General features: G+C 43.3%; 1 protein-coding gene across 4 annotated transcripts in view; it reads left to right on the top strand.

The window, feature by feature from the left end:
• Nucleotides 1-20,215, top strand: part of SGCD (sarcoglycan delta) — a 339,669-nt gene that overhangs the window by 206,390 nt on the left and 113,064 nt on the right. For 2 of the 4 annotated variants that reach the window (XM_075766167.1, XM_075766166.1), the window contains one exon: nt 4,109-4,294. In XM_075766167.1, the coding sequence (XP_075622282.1) occupies nt 4,109-4,294 (186 nt within the window). The remainder of the gene's footprint in view (nt 1-4,108; nt 4,295-20,215) is intronic. The other 2 variants (XM_075766169.1, XM_075766168.1) reach the window with 1 other exon arrangement.

Genomic DNA, 20,215 nt, shown 5'->3' with positions numbered 1-20,215 from the left:
GGATTTGACTTTTAGAAGGAATGCTTCTCTTTCCAATTTCTATATTTGTTTCAGTATTTTTTTTTTCACCACTATTATGAAATTAGGTGGTTGTTCCTAATGTTTTCCTGAAGAAGAAAAATAAATTCTATTAAGCAACTAGCAGCCTTTCCCCTTAGCTCAGTAATTGAAAGGGGGGTACCTTGCAAATGCAACCACTGTATGTCCTTTCACAGCAATACTTTTTTTCCTGGTGTTTTAGTTCTTTTTAACGTTCGAGTCAGGAGAAGTTGCCAAAATGTAAATTATGACTAGCATACTTTTCCCTCCCACACAGAACAGATTATTGATAGCAGATATAGCTTGTTCCTCATGTAGTTGCCTTGCAGGCCTTCTCATTCTACTCGTTTGTTTTAACACACCTCAGCACTTTCTGTCCATCATTGTGTCTTCTCTTCCTGGAGAACTACAGACATGAGCATTTTCTTTTGGTATTCACAATTCAGGGGGAAATGCTAGCTAGAAATCATATATAGCTTTAAGTGTAGCTATGTGAGAGCTTGTATAGAAAGAACATACCATCTATGATTCCCAAGTTATTTTCTTGTTATAAATTTATGCTGTATTACTAAGTCATGCTCATCATGTGTGGTGTTGTATTTGAGTTGCTCTATCTCTGTCAGGGCAGCTGTGAGCTAAATATTTTATCAGAACCAGAGAAATTCTCAAAATATCAGGCTGCTGTGTGGACACAAGTTGCTCTTTGTGGTTATGTTCTGTTCCTATAAATTCTTTTGATGTCTGCAAAATATTGCTCCAGCTGGATATGCCATTTTCTCCATTCTAGAGATTGCAAGTGAGGAAAAAAAGGAGGGGGGGGGGAGGGGAGGGAAGGAGAGAGAGTGCATGGAAAAGAGATAAAGACAATAAACAAGTTTTGCAATAAAGAGATATTTTGAGCTGGGTATTTCATATTGTTTCTTATTGGTCAAACCTCTTCATGATTTGAGAGGGTTAGCGATGCAACGTATTCATTTTCTCCAAGGGAGAGGCTGCATTTAATATGTGCTCTCCTGTTAAAATATTAGGCAATAAAATCCTTGACTGTACAGTAGTTGTGGTTATAATTTCCCCCAGGTAGTGGAAACTCTGTAATTTATTGTTGTTTAAGTTTTCCCTTTGCACAGATCAGAGTGGTTGTAGCAGTGTAAAAAGGCCTGTTTTTCTCCAAGCGTGTGTATGTGTTGGTGACCCGGCTCCTCTCTCGGACAAGCTCAGTGCTGCAAAGTCCTCCGCAGTTGCTGACTTGGCATCTGTGAGTGAAAACACCCGGGCAGACCGAGTCGGATCTGTTGTAAGCAACTTGCTTTGCTCCCGCTTGGTAAAAGCTACGGGTCTGCCTGCACTTTGGGTGGATTTGCAGGATGGAGATAGATACCCCAGCTGGTCTGAACAGAGGAAGAGCCCACTTACACTATTGAAAACTGCTCTTTAATGCAGACATAGCTTTCTTTGGTGATGCTCTTTTAATGCACGTTGGCTAAACTGGCTGAGCCGACCCATATTAACAGGTTTATTTGCCGTGAGCTGTTGGCTCTTCCTGACATGAAATGACTGTCTGTGCTAGTTGACGTTGCAGATCTTCACGGCATTAGCTGGGACTGGGGTAGTCTGAGGTTGTAAATGAGGCACGGTTTGTGGGGGGATGTGAGATCCTTTTTTTAAACCAGCTGAGAAAGCTGTAAAAAGCGGGCGGCTTGGAGGTGTGGACAGGCTGGCTGAAGCTCGCCTTGCTCTAGTTTTAGTTTTGCGAGTGCAGGCAGCACCTTCATTCGAAAGGAAGGAGCTCAGCCTGGCAGCTGCCTGCAGATGGGCAGCGGCGGTGCCCAGGGTCTCCTCTTGCGGGCGTCCTTTGCAGCACCCCACTGTTGCACAAGTCTGACCTGCTTTTTCTCCTTGGTGGACTGCAGCTTTCAAGTGTGTAAGGGGAAAAAATGCTTAAAGATGCGATGGTTCAGAAACCTGACAGGAAAATGATAGGAGTACCACATTTGTTACTATTTTTTAAAATCTTACAGTTTTCAGCCACTGCCATGAATTTTGAGTATGGGGGGTTAACATGGCTGCCGACATTAGAGAAGGAGGCAGAGGGGCACCTCCACGCTCCGGAGGAGCATCGCTGTTGGGATGAGAGCAGGAGTGCAAGCACACCAGTCTCCCCAGGCTAAACACAGCCTTCCTGAATGTGACACTAAGTTGGCTTTGCTTTATAGGTCCAGATCAGGAGAGGTGTCAATGCCTCTGATCTGAAAAGAATTTAGTGCCTGAATGGATTTATTTAGCACCCGAGACCGTGTTTCAGCCTGAGTGAGGGCTCGTGGAGGGGAGAGGTGGCTGATTCCCTACTCTGCAGGTGACAACAGCAAGCAACGTTAGAAAACACAGGCCGTAGTGACTTTTGGAGCAGTGAAAGGTAAAAAAAAAAAAAAAAAAGGTATCTGGTTGTTCAGGCAGCCCTTGCCTCAAATGTGTGGGCTTCAGCATTGGAGCAGCAAAGATGAAGTGTTAATTTCATCCCTAGTGCAATGCAACTGGAATAAAAGTTATACCATGAAGATACGTGTGTTGCATCAACCTGCAATGGGCTCTGCAGCACTGCCAACTGCACACTGTATATTGTTAGATGCTGGAGTATGAAGCTATTAGCAAAAAAATAAGGAAAAAACCAGGAAACTAATGGTAAACAAACATAAGATGCTATCAGTGAGCATCTAATTTCTACCATTTTCTCATTCTGCCCTCATGGATCACACTCCCACAGAGAGGAATGCGCATTGTTTCCTCCTGTTATGCGAATTTTGTAATTCACTGAAAACAAACGTTAATGCCAGATACCCTGAGGAAGAAGCCCATGGTGTTGAATCAGTAGTGCAAGAACGTGTCTGGTGGCTTCTTATCTGTCTAGAGTCTAAAATGCAAAACATTCAGCAGACTATGTGTTGTTAGAGATGATATGATATCCTCAGTCTGTGTGTCAAAAAAGTCTGAAAACGTAAGAAACTGATCCCTGGGGAAAGCCCATGAAAGTGGCTTTCCTCACCCCGAATGTGAAGGGTGAGAATGTGAATATTTGATTTGTGCGGCATGAAATACCCCCACGATCACAACCCGCGTGTGCACGCAGCCGTTCGCACACAACCGTAGTGCAGTGGCTGTGCTCCGGACCCCCGTCCCAGCTGGTTGCAGTGCCGTTTCAAAGCACCCATCTCTTTCCATCCACAGTGGGGACAGCCAGATCCCTGACTGTCCGGAGCAAGCCGGGTACCGGTGTGTAGGTGAGGGGACGGTGCTCGCCAGGGAGACTGTAAAGCAAATTCTTCCTGGGGATGCTGCTGCACTGCTTTCCGCAGCACCGGCTTTTCTTCCTTCCCTCTTTCCTTTGTTTTGGCCCCGGTGTTGTCCTAATGTGCCATGCCCACCCAGGGTATTAGAGTCCTTGTTAAACCAGCATAGATATTTGGGGATAATTTGTCAGGGATGTGGCAGCTGGAGAACCTTGTGCTTCAGGTTTTCTTGGCTGAGAGAGATTTGGGGCTGGGAGGGGGAAAAGACAAACATTTCCCCTTCACCTTTTTTTCTTTTGGCTGGAAGGAATGATTCTATTTGAGGTGATTTTTTTTTTTTTTTTAAATTAAAGCCTCTGAGAAGTAATATTGCATCTTCAAAACAAACTGCTGAACTCAACTGCTTTTACCAAACGCATGCAAAATTTTCCCCTCAGGATTCTTAGAGGCCCTGGAGTGCCTGCCTTGCAAAACCTGGGGCGGTGAACAGAGTCACTCCAGAGTGATGTCCATAGGGTACCTTTAGACAGTGTGCTTATGTGTATTTATAAAAATATATATATACACATTTAACACATGACATTCTCTTTTGGTATGTTACTGCATACAATAAACAGAAAGAAAAATAACGCAGAACCAAGATATCGAAAGAGACGCTGCCCAGCTGGTAAACTCTGAAAAAAGAAAAACCAAAACCCTCCAAGAGGCACAGACACAAGCAGTTTTTATCAGCAGCTTTCTCTTGCCGTTTAATACACATGGTTATTTCTTTGTGATCGTTTCAGATGCCTCAGGAACAGTACGCGCACCGGAGCACCATGCAGACCTCGGAAGGACCCCAGGTATACAAAGTGGGGATTTATGGCTGGAGGAAGAGATGCCTCTATTTCTTTGTGCTGCTCCTAATGATTTTAATCCTGGTGAACCTTGCTATGACCATCTGGATTCTGAAGGTTATGAACTTCACAATTGTAAGTAGCGGTTACCCTGAAAGGTCTGGGGAAGATGAGGGAGGGTGATGGTCTTTCCTTTGAGCATGAATTCAGATATGGCTTTGATAACAGAGTCTTTTAGTTGCCATGGATAGCCGTATTACAGGGAGGAAGAAATTTACCCAATGATCCTCTTTTTCTGCTGGAGAAAGACTCTTAACGATGTCTGCAGCATTGCCAAGCAGAGGAATCAGCTCAGCATCACAAATCACATTCCTCCTCCTACCTGATACACACACACGCACACACACTTCTATATATGTAAACAATATATGCCCCCCCCCCAAATATTCATTTATAAAGTGTTTTACAATTAATGAAATAGGTTATTTTCAGCTGTGGTGTGGGAATGGAGTTGAGCCTTTCTCTTACACTTTTTCTGCTTTTCTCCATGACTGGGAAGTTGAGAAACTTGATTTGCCTTTTTCTTAGGGAAAGTTCATGTTGTTCTGTAATGACATAGTTCCAGAAGCTACTTTTCCAGAAAAATAAAATTTCCAGAGTGGCTCTCTGGGTGCGGTATTTAGGTGGAGCACATCTTGATCCTCGTTGTGCTGCGGTTGGTGCACATCAGCCCTGCCAGCAGCACTCCCTTGCTGCACAGACCCCCTGGCCAGGGTTAGCTTTCCAGGAACACCTAGAAAAATGCTGGGCAGCTGTACTGGGAGGTAGATTGCACTGGGGCAGATGGTGCCTTCTGGGCGTGGAGTGCTCTGTGCATCACTTGAACTCAGTTCAAACTCTTTTTGAGATCTTAAGGGGTACCTCGACCTTGAATTGCCTCTTTACAGGATGAACTTCACCTCTTCTGCTCAAACACACTGAAAGTCAGGACATGATGAACCAGACATACCCCACTTCCAGAGCTAGCAAGCCTTTATGTATGGCAGGTCTTATTTTTTCAATAGACCATTTGGCCAAGCAGAGTGAAAATGAAATGACTGTTTGCCTCTTCTTCAAAGCAGGCATTGCCACCTTGGTCAGACAAAGCTGTTTCAAGATCATTTGGGTCTTCAGGATAAACTAAGTTTGAGGCTTTAATCCTGGATTTACTTCATGAGAGAACTGTAAGGCTAAATTCCCCTAGACCACTTTCAAGGACTTTCCCAGCCAGGCTCTGATGTGAGCAGCATGTTTGAAGTCTCCTGGCATTTTTTGTCTTTGCTTTGGTCTGGTGAAGCCCTGAACAGCTGTGTCCAACATTATGTCATTAATGGGCCATGAGAAGTTGAGTAAACAATATCTGACTTACTGTATCCAGGGGACAAAATTCTGTGTCAGGGGAACACGTAGCATTCATTTTCTCTAACCAGGATGCTGTCAAGGTGTGCAGAAGATTGGAATGCACGTGTGCTTAGGGAGCAAGCATTTATAAAGCAGTAATCCACAAAAAAGCTCCTGTGAGTGGGTGAAGTGTGAGCCAAACTGGAGCAATTAATGTTTAACCAGACCAGTTATTTAATTTTCGGAAATTGCCATTTCAATACATATTTTGTGCTGAATCGTGGTCTTTAGATGAATGTAGTTGAAAAGTAGATACTTCTGAGGTGATGGAAGACTTGGTCATATGCTGAGCACACAGGCAGTGGTATGGGTATCAGCCCAAGCACAAAATAATAGAATTTCAGATTCTCACTTTTCAGGAATGTAACTTTATTTCTTTGGATTAACATAACCTCAGTATGTCAGTCCCATGCTTCCTGCGATTTGGTGGTGGTCAGTCTACTCTCTACAAGCTGCTTGGGAAGCCAGGTGAACTTCTCTGTTCCTTTCTCCCTCACAGCCAGCTCCTGATGCATTGCATTTTGCAGGCCATCTGTAGAAGGGTCATCTAGGGATACTTACAGAAACCTCCCCCCTTCCAGCAGCTCTTTCCGCCCCACTAGGATATACATGTGCTTTTGGGGGGATGCACTGATCTTCAAGCTCTTGTCTGATTCAGTTTCGTTAAATAGTCACTTATCCTCTGTGACTCACTGGGTATTAGTCCAAGGTAAAGTATATTTGTATATGGTTTTAGTTAATTCGTGCCTCCTAATGTTAGTAGGCGATGAACAGCTTTTGGTGATAAAAGCACAGACCACCCAGCACTGAGTTCTGCAGTGGGAACTGCTTTATGGCTATAGGCATGGCCACACTAGTCAGGGTGCGTGTCTCTGACACTGCCAGTTGGAAATAAATATAAGAACAGGGCATGTAAAATGTGATCCTTGCCACAGTATGCACCCATTCATCTCCTGATCTCCTGCTGCTCCTGCAGCCTCGCCAGCTGCTTTGGATCCTGCTCTGCAATCCCTCCTGCACCATTCCCTGAGGCTGAGAAAACCACGTTGCTAAGTGAATTTTTAGAGGCAGACTTTTATCTCTAAATAACAAATGTAGGAAAATTCTCAAATGAGGAGATGCAAATATGGAAAAATCTTTAATTTGTTCCTGTTCTGATAAGAGAAGCTGAGAGTCCTTCTGGGGCAGAGGTATGATTTGAGTACTCAGTCAGCAATAGCTGCTGCTTAGCACGTCTGAGTTACCCCAGTGCTTGTGGAGCAGAAAAAGAGGGGAAAGTTTGTAGTTCTGTTCTTGTGGAAAATGTAGTATTTCCAGTATTTCCAATCCTTGAGCTCTTCTCCTAGAACCTGAGTCTGTTCAACTCCACCGGACAGTCCTGGCACTTACCAGAATTTAATGAATGCTTTTTATAGCCAGTAAGTGCTCACAGTATTTTAATGAGCACAGCAAACCTGCTCGAGAAAACTCAGGGGTGTTTTAAATGCTGATAATGGGGAGTGGAGAAGGGAGGAGGAGATGAAGCAAGACAATCTCAGGGGAAAAAACCCACCTTCTCATGCACGTTGTAGCAGTACCCATCCACTCCACTTCCACATCAAGCCCTGAACTCCCTTCCTCTTCCCTCTGCATGCCTCGCTGGCTCATGCTCCAGGAGAAAACTCCTATAAAATCAACCCATAAGCTCCCAATCCATGGCTTTTAATAAGCAAGGCATCATTAATTTATTCTAGATTTTTTTTTATCTGAACATTCAAGGCTTAAACAAGTTTATGTGGAGCTATTGCTTTTTACATGGGGTTGTCAAGGCATTGTCATGTTCACGTGGGGCTGGTTGGTCACTGTCTGGTCTATCCTGTGACGCAGTCATTCACTTCTCATCTAGTATTTGATCCTAGATTTGTTTTAAATGCCTTGATCAGGCACAGGCTGTATGAAAAACAGGACTGGAGGCAACCTCAAATTTTGCCTGCCTGTCCCACAGCTGGTTCCCATAGCCAGGTCCATTTATCCAGTTCATTTACATCAGCGCTACGCTGCTCTGGGACTGCAGGAAGCTCTGTGAAGGTTTCTACCTCTAAATCTTACTTTGATTTTTTAAGCCAAACCACGGAATGAATCTGGACCAAAGCCACCAATTTGGGTTGAAACCCAAATGCACCCTGAAGGTGGCCTAACCTAATTGAGGTAGAAACCACCATCCACCACTCAACTTTCCGATGATATATAGTTAAAGGGAACTCCATTCAGATCGTGGACAAGCCTGGTACGTGGTTTGCACATATTGGATTTGGGAAGAAAAAAACCGTAATGCCTGCGGGCTGTGTGTGTGACTCAGCCGCTCAGTCTGCAGGTCCAGCGCAGCCTTGGGCTGTGTCCTGCTGTCACGTCTGCGTGATGGAGGGCTCCACCTCGAGCTGCACAGAGCTCGGCTGAGACCAGCATAACCCCTGCAAGGGTTTGTATGTGCCAATCTAATTACAAGGCTGGAACCAGAGCTCTTAACGACTTTCCTCTTTATGGGCCACCTGCATTTGCATCCAGTGATGTAGCTCTTTAGCGGTAGGATTGCCCATGACTGTGTGTGTAAGTACATGCATCTTTTATGCTGTATGCCTATGATGTGCTGGGGATTTCTATTTCAGCTGTTACTAGTGAGCTTAAACCACTTTTTAAAAGCTTCCTCTTGTATTAGATTCTGAATATTACAACAAAAGATGTGCTTCCATAAACACAGCAAGCCAATATCCTTATTTTAAACAGCACAGGGCTCGGAAGGCTCAGTAATGGGCAACAACAGTGCATTGACCTCTTTCCGCAAGGGTAGCATAGCATAGGGTAGCCTGATATTTTAAACAGTGTTAGGAGTCTAAAGCATTATCCATTAGTACCCCTTTATAGCCTCTTAGGCAGCAGGACAACCTCTAAACAGGAGAGACAACAACTGTCGTGTTGTGGCTGCATTTAAGTGGCACATGTCCACCTACTTGTCTGCCCATCAAACCACCGAGGACCCTTTGCTTTTCCTTTGCCCTTCCCTGCTGTTTCTATTCACAGTTACCCGTTTGTGTGTTTTGAATTTTATGCTCTTTGGGGCAGAAGCTGTTTGCATACAGCATCCTGTAGTCCTATATATTGGCAGGTTGTACTAGACTGTAAACAATAATAAGTGGAAAAATAGTATTTTTCCCTAATCAGCTTGCAAAGGCTTGAAATTCCTGGAGAACGGTCTTCTAAGAATCATCCGAAGCAAAGGCTCCAGAATAGTCTTTGTAAGGACTTTGTAATTCTTCAACTTTTGTATTCAGGAGGCTGTTCACAAGCCAAACGTAACATCTTCTCCTGAGCCGGGTGACCATGTGCTGTTTCCAGGTCTGTGCAAACCCATGCAGACTGCTCATGCCATCTGTGTGTGCACCTTTGAGGAAATGCAATGTAGAAATGGGCAGGCAATGACCCGCCACATCCCTTCTTCCTGAGGATGCAGGGAAGGGGGGATCTTCCCTTCCCAGCCTGGTCAGGCTGAGGTTGGGGTGCTCCCTAACCACAGCAGATGCAAACCCTGTGTTCTCCTTCCAGAACCATGCAAGGGTTTTTGAAGGTTTGGGTCCTCTAGCATGAAGTTCAGACATATTTTATGGTTTGAATTGAGCAGGAACAAATGACTGCAATTGTTCAGACTTTTCCTTTTTTTGCTGCAGGCTGCATTAAGAGCTGAAGGGGTATGTTTTAGCCTCATGCATTCATGTTGAATGAAATGATAGCAATTTAGAGAGACAAAATGCTGCTGTAGGTGGCACAAATGCTAAATATCATTATCACCTTGCTTTATTAAAAGTTGATAAGAAAAATGAGCTTTTAAAAATTGGTTATGAACAGTTATTTCCAATACAATTACTCCCTCTTGTGTGTAAACTACCTGCCACATTTTAATTACAGGAAAACAGTAGTGTAATAACACAGCAGTAAAGATGGATTAGAGTTAGGAAAGCTCATTGCCCTAACAGGCAGGATTCTTTTATTAATGATTTAAAGGAACAGACTTTGTCCTAAATTTTTTTTAAATTAAAAATTGTCTCAGAATAAAATGACTGTGCAGTTTATAGTCCCTTTTCATGATTTCTCTGGGGTCTCTTTAGGTGCAATGGTAAGGCCAACATGGGAAAGAAATCTGATCTACTTTTCAGCTTTTGCTTTGTAGTGCTACTGTGATCAGTCAGCTAAAATAATTTAGAGTTAGAATTAATGTTACTATATGCTAATGGAGGAAAGAGTGAAGGGTTGGGTTTTTTTCTTGTCTCTCCCTCAGACACACATGCATACAAAATTGCGTGCTTTTCCGTCCTAATTCATGTTGCTCTTTGTATAAAACAAGTAATTGTTTTGAGACTGCTTGCATGACCCAAGAGCTTTGTGTATTTCCCTTCCTCATTCACGTGGACTGCATCTTCTGATATAAAGATGTTAATCTTGTAGAGGTCTGACAACACCAGCGATGCTGTGAGTGACTGTACTGTTAAGTGAAGAGATTTCTACGGATGCAATCCTTACCCCCCTGGAATTTAGTAGGAATCTTGGCATTGACATCAGTGGATCAAGCCCTTCACCATAATGCTTATTATTTGCAGGTTTTCACACTAAATTCTAATTTCCTTCCTCCCAGATTGAGGAAAAAGATGTGTTACGCTTTTCTGTTACTCTTTTTAGAGATCTGAATTTCATTCCTAAAGAGTTTCTGTATGAAAAGCAGTTGGGATAACTTATCTTTTTAAAAGATACATATAGTACTTTTTTGCCTTCAATCCTTTGGAGTTCAGAATAATATAGTCAGTTTTAATAGGATATTGCATAATGTTTTTACAAGTTTGACCCCTTAATTGTTGCATCCTCCAGTGTCAAGCATTTGGTAGTGATGACTTGCTGAGTTATATATCCATCAGTTTCTTCTAGTACTACATCTTTGAAAACTCACTCTGAGATAATATTTCGTTTTTATTATCCTAATACCACATTTTCTCAGGGTAAGTGCATAAGGCTTTCATCTTCCTTGTTACCAAAAAGTGATGAAAAGACCCCATATTTTCACCTCACTGTCTCTACTCTCTGCTGAACCATTGAGTTTTCAGAGGCCTGCCATGGCATTGGATATACTTACAGATATGTCAGGGGAGCAAAAGAAACAGTCAAATAGTAAGTCTTCCACTAGTCCCACTCATCCAAGCTGGATATGATGCACTGCAATCATTTAGGTAATTCTTTCATTTTATTTTTTGACTATTGCACAAGGCAGTCTGTGGTGCAGAGTGTTACGACAGCAGATGGCCCTTTTCCCTCAGATATTTTGGCTGGGTTTCATGAAGAACTGAGGCTTATGTGATTGTGCTTCCACCTTGATGGACAGGTTTCCAGCTCTCACTTCTCAGTTGTTTCTAAGCCACTGTTCATGCTCAAGCCATCTGAACAGAAGTATGTGTTAAGGAGACAGGAATGTCTCAAATATATTTAATTTCTGTATTTTTCAGAGACAGAAAAAGCAATCTTATCCCTTAGTATCCCTACTGTGGAAGAAGCTGCTGCAAAAGCTCTGGACTTACTACTCACCAGGAGTGAGAGATATTATAAATGTCCCCATACCAGAAAAAGCTGTTATTGGTGCTGTTTTCCTACCGGACACCTGAGAATTTAGCCCTGAAATCCAGATACCCAGCACCTCTTGGTTAGTACTGATTTGAAGGAAGCTGTCGGAAACTGAGCAACACCCCTCTGCTCATACTTGCAGCTCAGTGCATGCAGACAGGCAAACCATCTCCTGGCAGATTTGCTGTCTGGGCCATGCTGTCGAGCCTCAATAGCCAGTCTCCTGCGTATCTCTGCAGCAGGAAAGTATATCGCTGCATTAAAAATACATTATGGCTTTGTTTGGTCCCTCCAAGAACAGAGGGACAAAAATAGATGGCGAGAGGAGGAGAGTAGCAGGGATTTGGGTGGTTTGCGAGGTGAGGTTGAGCATTTGGTCTGTGGCATAGCGCTTCATTTCCAGGCATTACTGCCTGTGAACAGAGAGGGTCCTGTCTGCTGGGACATCCCCGCTGTGCTACAGGGAGCGTGATGGGAAGGTTTATCAGACCGGGAGGAGCTGCTCCGCGATGCGATAGCAGCAGGACCCAGCAAACAGCGAGGAGGGCATGGGTGGGCTGTGCAGGGGGGGTGAGGCATTTACTCTTGATCCCAGATCCCACCTTCTGCCACCTCCCTCCAGAAGGGATTGTTCTCAGCTTCTCTTTCATCTGAAGAAATAAGATATTTCACATTAGCATTCGTCTCAGTGCCAACAAAAGATCTTCAGACTAGCAGTTCTGAAGCAGAGAGAGATTTGTCTTTTAGAGAACATGTAAAAGGTATTATTATAAATGTGCAAAAGAACAAAAACAAGCTCTCTGCTAAAATGCCAATAATCAGTTAGTCCTCTGAATAGCTTACGATCTGATCCCTCCCCATATTCTCACAGTACAGTAGGAGAAATGATTTAATTTGGGAATCCACACAGAAGTGACAGGCCAAGCTGAGCCGTAGAGTAAGTTTTCCACTGCTGCTTCTCTTGTTCCTCGTGCTTTTTTTCCATCTGAGCTTCCTGACATCCCTCCTGAACTCTCTGCATGGCAGAGAGCAATGACCTTCTCAGCTTTGAAAACCTAGCAGCCATTGCTATAACAAAAATATAATTCTTCTGAAGCACCTCTTCTGCGTGATTGCCTTAAGGCTGAGATGCTGCTTGGAGTAGCCTCCATGCCTCCTTCAACTTGTCCTGGAACTGCAAAGCTATCAGCTTTTCAGAAAACTGCTTCTTAAAATGTTTCTTGGTGTTTGGTCCTGAACCCCTGCTGTTTGCATCTTGGGTTGTAGCGTTAGCCATGGAAAGGGGACGGAGGCGACTCTCTCTTACCCCGTAAATGACTGTGCAAAGCACAAAGTACTGAGCAGCAGAAACCTTCTCTGGGTGAAGCCCCAGCTTGCGGGCTAACTGCTGCCTGTTAGCTATGATAAGCTTGTGTTTGACTAAACAAAAGGAATAAGAAAAAAAGTGGCATATTCTCTCTGCAGTTGTATGCATTTCTGTTATTTATCTTCTGTAATTGTCAGAACTGCTCTAAAGACTGACGGTTTTGAGGGCAGAATTACAGACCTGTGGAGTCTGTCTTTCCCCTCCTCTCCTGCAGACACTATATTATCTCTTCTCCACTTGCATGCTACCATACCTGGTTTGATAGATGTATTTAAAATACTTGCTGCCATTTCATGTGCCTGTTCTTCCAGAGCTCTGCTATGGAGATGAGCTTGAATATACCATTTGAATTCATCATAACTCGCATTTTAGTTCTGGTCATTTCCACTTCAATTACATCTTCCCCATTACCCATCCTGCCTTCGCTGCCATGGTCAACAGTAAGATGGACTGAGGTAATTACTTGTATTGAGGCCTCAGTTTCTATGGGACTACACTCCAGCGCACTCACATGAAGGACAACCTGTTAACACTGAAATGATGTGCTTGCAGACAGATTTATAGAAGAGGAATAGATTTACGCAGGTAATTCAGCCTTGACCTCTTGAGTTCTCATTACTTCGCATCCGCCCAGCACTACTGCCCACCTCTTTCCTTTTTAAATGAGATCCAGTAACTAATAGTGAAATTATGGCAATCTGCTATATGAAATTTGTGATTATTTGCATTTAATTAAAGGCTTCTCTTGAGAAAATGAAGGGCAGCTTAACCTCAGAGAAGCCTCTACATCTCCAGTAATTGCTTCTAATTGAAGTCTTTAGAGTTCCCACCCCACCACAGGAAAAGGAGAAAAAAAACCACAAATCTGAAAAAGTTTACTCACACACATGGGGTCCCTGAAAATTATTTTATCCTTAGGCAATTAAGGTGACTGAGGTCCTCATAAATGATTCTTCAGTGTGGGTTAACCAGCTAAAATTAAAGTTTAATTACTCGAAAGCCTGGTTTGTGGTGTGTTTATGAGAAGTCCATCCTCCTGAAGGGTGCTGGTGTGCCCCACAGCCGGGCACGGGGGGTGCAGGTGCACATGTCCTGCCTCAGTCCTCCCGGCGGTTTCATTTCCACCATGGGTTTCTGGTTTTGTACAGTTCTTGTTGACTTCCAATGATATTTTGGTTTTTCTTGAAACAAATTACAAGCCTTTTCACCTAGTATGTCCTGCAAAGCTCAGGAGAGGGGCTCTGCCAGCTCGAGGTGTGCGGGGCTGAGCAGCAGCACTGCTTCTGGGCTTGGGAACAGCTCGGACATCTCCCTGCTCCTCCACCTGTACGCAGCTCCAAGGCCACAGGCTCAGTCTTTGTTGCTGCAAGAAGCTGATCCTTCTCAGGACAAACTGTTTATAGTTTGGCAGTTGGTGTCAACATGGGAATATGGGCATGGACAACCTTTTCTAGGATCCTTGCCCCGGTAATCCTGGTGCACGGAGCGTGCCCCTAACGCAGGCATGGCATTTTGTAATCCACCGTCTGTAGCACGGGTGTTAAAACCAGTCCTGCTCCTCTTGCCGAGGTGTCTGTTTGCCGCAGAGAGGTGAGCTGTGGCCGAGGGGTCTGTGGGGACCCGTGGGTGCCGTGTCTGGGGAGGAGCGCAGCCCCTCGCGTTAGAGCCACCACCTCAGACTGAAGCGTGCGGCACTTCAATTACACATTCTGCCTAATTACGACTATCAGCATTTCCGTGCTGCTTCTGGCAGCACAGTCGCTCTGATTGCACCCTTCGGCTCTATTAAAATTCCTCCTCGTATTACGGATCTGAAAACAGGCATGACAAAAATAAAAGTGTGTATGTTGTAGCAGCAGACATGGCCATTTTCTACTGTTTATTCTCTCCACTGAAGATATCGATGCTGAAAAACACGAGAGCATTCTCCTTTCCTGTCTTCTTGCATCGTTAATTAATGCCTTGTATCACACAAGTCAACATCTGAGTTCTGCTTTTTATTATCCCGAAGGTTCTCTTTAATGTCCACTGTGAAATGCATAAAATGTCTAGATGGACTGAAATCTTACAGAGTGACCTCTTAGAGGGCTAGAGGTGAAATGTCAGAAATGGAAAAGTCATTGTTTGTCAGCAGCAGATTTGTCATATTTTTTTAAGTTGCAGCTACAGTTAAATACATGAAAACACGTGTGACCTGCCTCTGTTACTTCTTAGCAAGCAAATATACTTGGCAAAGTGCATGTCTTCATTTTAGGGAAGAAAAAAAAAAAAGTGCTTTAGTTCTGTATGCAGAGCCCTGGAATACTTGTATTTTGTGTAGGTGCAAGTCATATAGACGTGTGTAGGTGCTGATTTTGATTCAGATTATTTAGTAGGGTGGTATAGTTTCTGACAACAAATATTTAATCTTTCAAAACAAGACATTAAAGAATTTTGTTCTAGGAAACTAGGAAATCAAATGCCTTTTACAGGCTTTATTTCCTCTGCATGCTAGAAAGGGCATTTCTGCTAATCACATATTTGTGCACACAAACCACTTCTGAATCAAGCACTTATTTACAGAGAGGTGTCATCAACAGAGACTGATAGATGGATTGCAGCAAAGCCTTGAACCATGTGAAGGGGAGGAACTTTAGCCTGAGCAGCTGATGGCTGGGTTAGAGGAAGACAGGGCAGAGCCCGGCAATTCTGCTGTGGTTTTACAGAAAACTGCATTGCCTAGAAGGGAGAATGATTCAGTTCACCAGCAGGTATAGATTATAAGGCAAATATCATCTTTATTTGAAGTTACTTGTCAAGACCTATTGACCAAACGTATTTGTCTTTGTTAGTCTTATGAGTGATTCAGTCTCACATGTTGCCCAAGAAAAACCCTGTACGTTAGAAGGCAGATGTGTTTAATTCCTTTCTTCTTCCCAGTGGAGCTACAGCTTTTGCCATTACACCATTCTTCTAATAGGAAGCATTTCTGCAGAACAGTTTGCCTTGTCAAGCCTTTTTTTCTTTGAGCTGAAAATGAGGATCTTTTACATATCCAGGGCTGAAATAACAATTCTCGGTATGAGGAGGCTGAGGGCAGTAAGAGACCCTGGTGCCAGTGTTGTGCTTGCGATGTTGGGAGCAGTGCCGTGGTCGTGTTTCGCATCGTCCCAGGTACCAGCCAGAGCAACTCACTGTAACTTAAAAGAAATTTGCACTCCCCAAAATGAAAGGCATTAAAATATTCCTGCACAGGAGCAGTCTGTGCAAGCAAAGGGCCTCACGCTTTGGGGGAAAACGTGTTCTGCAGGTGGGGTCAGAGCCTGGGGCTGTGGGAATGCAGTTAATTCCCTTTTCTCTCTAGAGTATGCTAAATAAACATGGGGTAGCCAGTCGTTTGATGCATGACTTGGTTCTTCTCTAACAAGGGATGTAAATCCATGGCACCGCTTCTGGGTTACAGGGGTATAAATGAGAGAAGAACAGGCTAGCAGCATACAACTCCAGAAGGATTTTAAACTTTGAAATATAGACAGTGTGCTGCAATTTGAAAGAAGAGTGTGTCCTGGTTTTGGGGGTGGTGGGTGGTGGTGGTGTTTGTTTTCCCACCACAGGGAACAAAAGAGGGTGTTGCTTTGGCTTAGTAATAATCTATGGGGTGACACATTAAATGGATTTCACTCACCTATTAAGTTTGTCAGTTATAAATAAATACATAAATACTGTGAAAATTTATGCAGTACAAAACACAGACAAAGACCCAAGAGAGCTCTGTGGACAGAAATAGCTGGAAACAACTACAAATCTGTCCTCTGAAGTCTTACAGAAGCAGGCTCCCAGCTTTGGAAACATGGCACAGGAGCCTGGAAATGGTGGACAATTATACATGAGCCCCAGTAAATGAGACCAAACTCATCTCTTGTAGGCCTTTCTTTCTTTCCTTTTCATCATTTTGTGTTTTCCTGTTCTTAAAATTAATCCATTCAATAAGAAATGTGAAGTTAAATGGCTAAATTCACTGCCTAGTCACAATTATCACTGATGTTCATATTGGATGAGCTGGCTGAAATGCTTACCGAAAACAAGGGTAGAGAGATGATGAGATTCGTGGTGGGGAAATGACCACCATTCATCCAAAATGTTTTCAGTAACAGCACTGGGAAGGGAATATACTGGTGCAATCTGTAGTTCTTGTTTTTGTTTTAAAGGTCTCTAATGAGCCATGCGTGCAATGCATTTCACCCTGGGAAATCCCACTGAAATCTGGCACTTGGATTTCATTTCTTGTGCTGCTATATTTAGAGCAGAAAGCAGATCTCTCAGCGTGACTCCTTCTGGCTTATAGAAGCCCTGTGAATTGTCTTAGTAATATACGCTAATCGGTTACCAAAGCTGCCAGCCCCCCTGTGAAAATCCTTTAAAACAATAAAAAGTGGAAGCAGAGCAGTTGCCCGTACTTTCAGGCTGCAGTCACGCAGCAGTAGCTGGTCGTCGTGTCTGTGCCATGGGGATGAGGGATGGATGTGGTCTTCATTACTGTGGAGTCAATGGTAGTCCCAGAGCGTGCACTTTCCCTCCTCACTGTCCATCTGTGTTCACTAGTAAAAGTAACAGGCAGTATAATGTATTTATTTTTAATAAGTTCCAATCTTTCTTGACCTTAGTTCCATTAAAAATCATTCACAGCCATGCCAAATCAGGCACTGAACATCATCTTGTTGGCCAGGTTGGATGGAGCTTTGGGCAGCCTGGTCTAATGGAGGGTGTCCCTGCCCATGGCAGAGGAGGTGGAACTAGATGACCTTTAAATGTCCTTTCCAACCCAAACCATTCTATGATTCTATATCAGTATTTGCAATGTAATGTGACATGTGGCATTTTTATATTCTGGTGTTTTGAAATGTATTTCAGGTATTTCATACTCTTTCCATTCTTGTCTGTATAGGAAAAAATATTTAAAACTTGAAGAGAAATGAAATCACTATAGCTCGGTAGGAATTACATTCAAAATCTACTAAATTAAGCAGAGAACATGTCCATCCTAGCAGCTTTTTGTTATCTTTCACAGTTCTTTGATAGGGATGTAATTTTCTGTAATCACTCAGAAAGATGGCTGGATATTTTTTCTATTACATTCTGAAGGACTTAAACCTTTTCTGGCTTACCTTTGCTATTTTTCATGTTTATATACAACAGTATAATGCATCAGCATTTTTATATGTTTCCCATATAAAAATGAGCCATGCTTACAAAGGCTGTCAGACTTTCTATTCCACAGAATAACTGGAGCATCACTGTAAGTTGACACCAGCCTAAAAATCACATATAGATGCCGAAATGTCTTATTTTATGGCCCTGTTGCTATTTAATAGCTAAGCTGTGCCCTTTTCTTAATTTACTATCGCTATCCAGAAGTACATTAGTGTTGGGGGATGCTGCTGCAGAAGTCCCAGGGTAGCTCTGCTGCTTTCATGGGTGCCCTGAAGTCAGCAAAGCTGCATGTTGGCTAAGGAACTGGCCAAGCTATGATAATTAATTGGTGAGCTAGAAATGGTAAGGAGACCAGTCTACAGTGTTTTGACCTTCTTTCAGCAGGTTTTTCCTACCAGGGATTGGAATATAAAATGATTACTTTTTGCTCTCTCCTCTGTATTTAGCCTCAGGAGGTTTCTGATAGGTTTTGGCTATTAAAGACAGCAGTAAATGCCTAGCTGGAAGCTATCTGGCATTCATAACCTTAAGCTATTTAGGAAATCAGAAAAGCTGAATGGATTTTTTTTCTCTGCCTGCCTTTCAGGTGAATTCCACTCAGGATGATAAATTATGTCTGAACTGAACCAAAATGTTCCTAATGGCCCTAGTCAAAAGGCCTATTACAGGATGTCTAACTCACTTAAATTCCTTTCTGCTTTAAATCTTTAATGATTAAGTATTTTAGGGCTAAAGTGATATGTACTTAAAGGGCACTTTGTTTTAAGGTTAGCCAAACTTAAAAATGAACACCTGAACTGAGGTATACAGACTCGCTCGAGTGACCTTCTTCTGGCAGTGGAATCAGGATTTTGTTTCTCCAGGTGGGTAATTTTGTGGGGATATCTGCAGGACACCAGGCAGGTTTATGGAAAAGGAAGTGGAGGAACATTTTTGGAACAGAGAGAAACAGCAGCTTTGCCTTGCCCTTGTGGTTTTTAAATCACACAGAGAGAAAGTTTATTTGTCTTTCAGTATGATATTCGGAGAGGTAAACCATGTGGTGACATAAAGGACATTTTCCCAAAGGACAGGCTGGTAAGTTGTAAGTCACCAGTCCTGTACTGACTTATGCAGTTACTTGCTTTTAAGCATGGTTTTGCAGCAATGAATGTGCTAAATGTGTCTAGTAATCACAAAGATTTGGAGTCCTGTCCAGTTCTGTGCTGCCGCCTGTCCTGCTGCTGACCCGTGAGCAATGCCACAGGCTTACCCGTACAGGTGTGGAAATATGTAGTAGATAATCTGTTCAGCATAGCCAGCTATAGGAACTTCTCAATTTCTTAGCTTTTTAATCATAGCATCATTTAGGTTGGAAAAGACCTTTAAGATCATCAAGTCTAACCGTAAACCTAATGTCTCCTGCCAGTGAATCACAGAAAATTCCAAGTCACTTCACATAGTACTGGCACTTGCAGAACCTGTGTACCCCCAGCAGCCGTGCTCATGTGGATATTAATGCCTGCACGTCCAGTTTTGCTTTCATTAGGCTCATGGATGAGTTTATTGGACTTGAGGTTTGACTTCTAATCCTCTTCCAGGAGTGTCATCAGTATGCTGATTCAGTGATTACACACATTGTCTTCTGCTCAAGCAAAATCAGGTGTGACCTTAAGATCCAGTATCTGTGATCGGACTCACACACATCTTCTTTCAGTCAGGGCATTGATTCAGGGCCAGAAAGCAGCACACGCACGAGCAGACACTGAGCAGAAATATCAGGATTGGCCCCACAATAAAATGTATGTGCATGCCTGATGTATGCCAATAGAAACGGGTAAGCTTGCAGAGAAAGCTGAAAAGGCATGTTTTCCAGAACACCTGAGTTGTTCCGTGTAGTATACAGACAGGTTCCAGGCATCTAGGACCATAACACTGCCATCTTCTGTCATTTTTATTGCAAAGTAAAGGATGTGTTCTTTATAAATTTAAAAATAACCCATTTTTCTTTGGTTTTTCCCCTCTTGATGATGCAGCTCCCCACTGGGAATTTTAAGCAAACATTGTTTCCAGCTTGTTTGGGATGCCATTAATTTGAATTCCTGGCCCAATGCACTGCAAACGTCTGGCTCCTTCAGAATATTTCTATTCCCCACTGTGTCAGTTCCCCTTTGATATGTGATGAGTCAGCAGGTCTCTAATTACTGTTCCTCTTAGCTGGGAGTGCTCGCATTCAGTGTGTTAAATATTTGATTTCCCCAACTTTCCAGATAGAGCAGAGCACACATTGGGATGAACAAGCTCCCGATGCAAAACCTGCTGCCCCTCCAGACAGCAAGCTGGGGAGCTCAGCCTGAGGCTGTGTCTGGAAAGTGTCGCCTGGAGCCCGTGGGGGCTGTGGGGAGCTGTGCCGGCCAGGTGGCTCAGGCTGCTGGGAGGCAATT

The sequence above is a fragment of the Balearica regulorum genome, chromosome 14 (assembly GCF_011004875.1).
Source record: "Balearica regulorum gibbericeps isolate bBalReg1 chromosome 14, bBalReg1.pri, whole genome shotgun sequence".
Classification (NCBI taxonomy): Eukaryota; Metazoa; Chordata; class Aves; order Gruiformes; family Gruidae; genus Balearica; species Balearica regulorum.
Note: the sequence above shows the minus strand (reverse complement) of the source record. Positions and strands in the feature narration are given on the sequence as shown.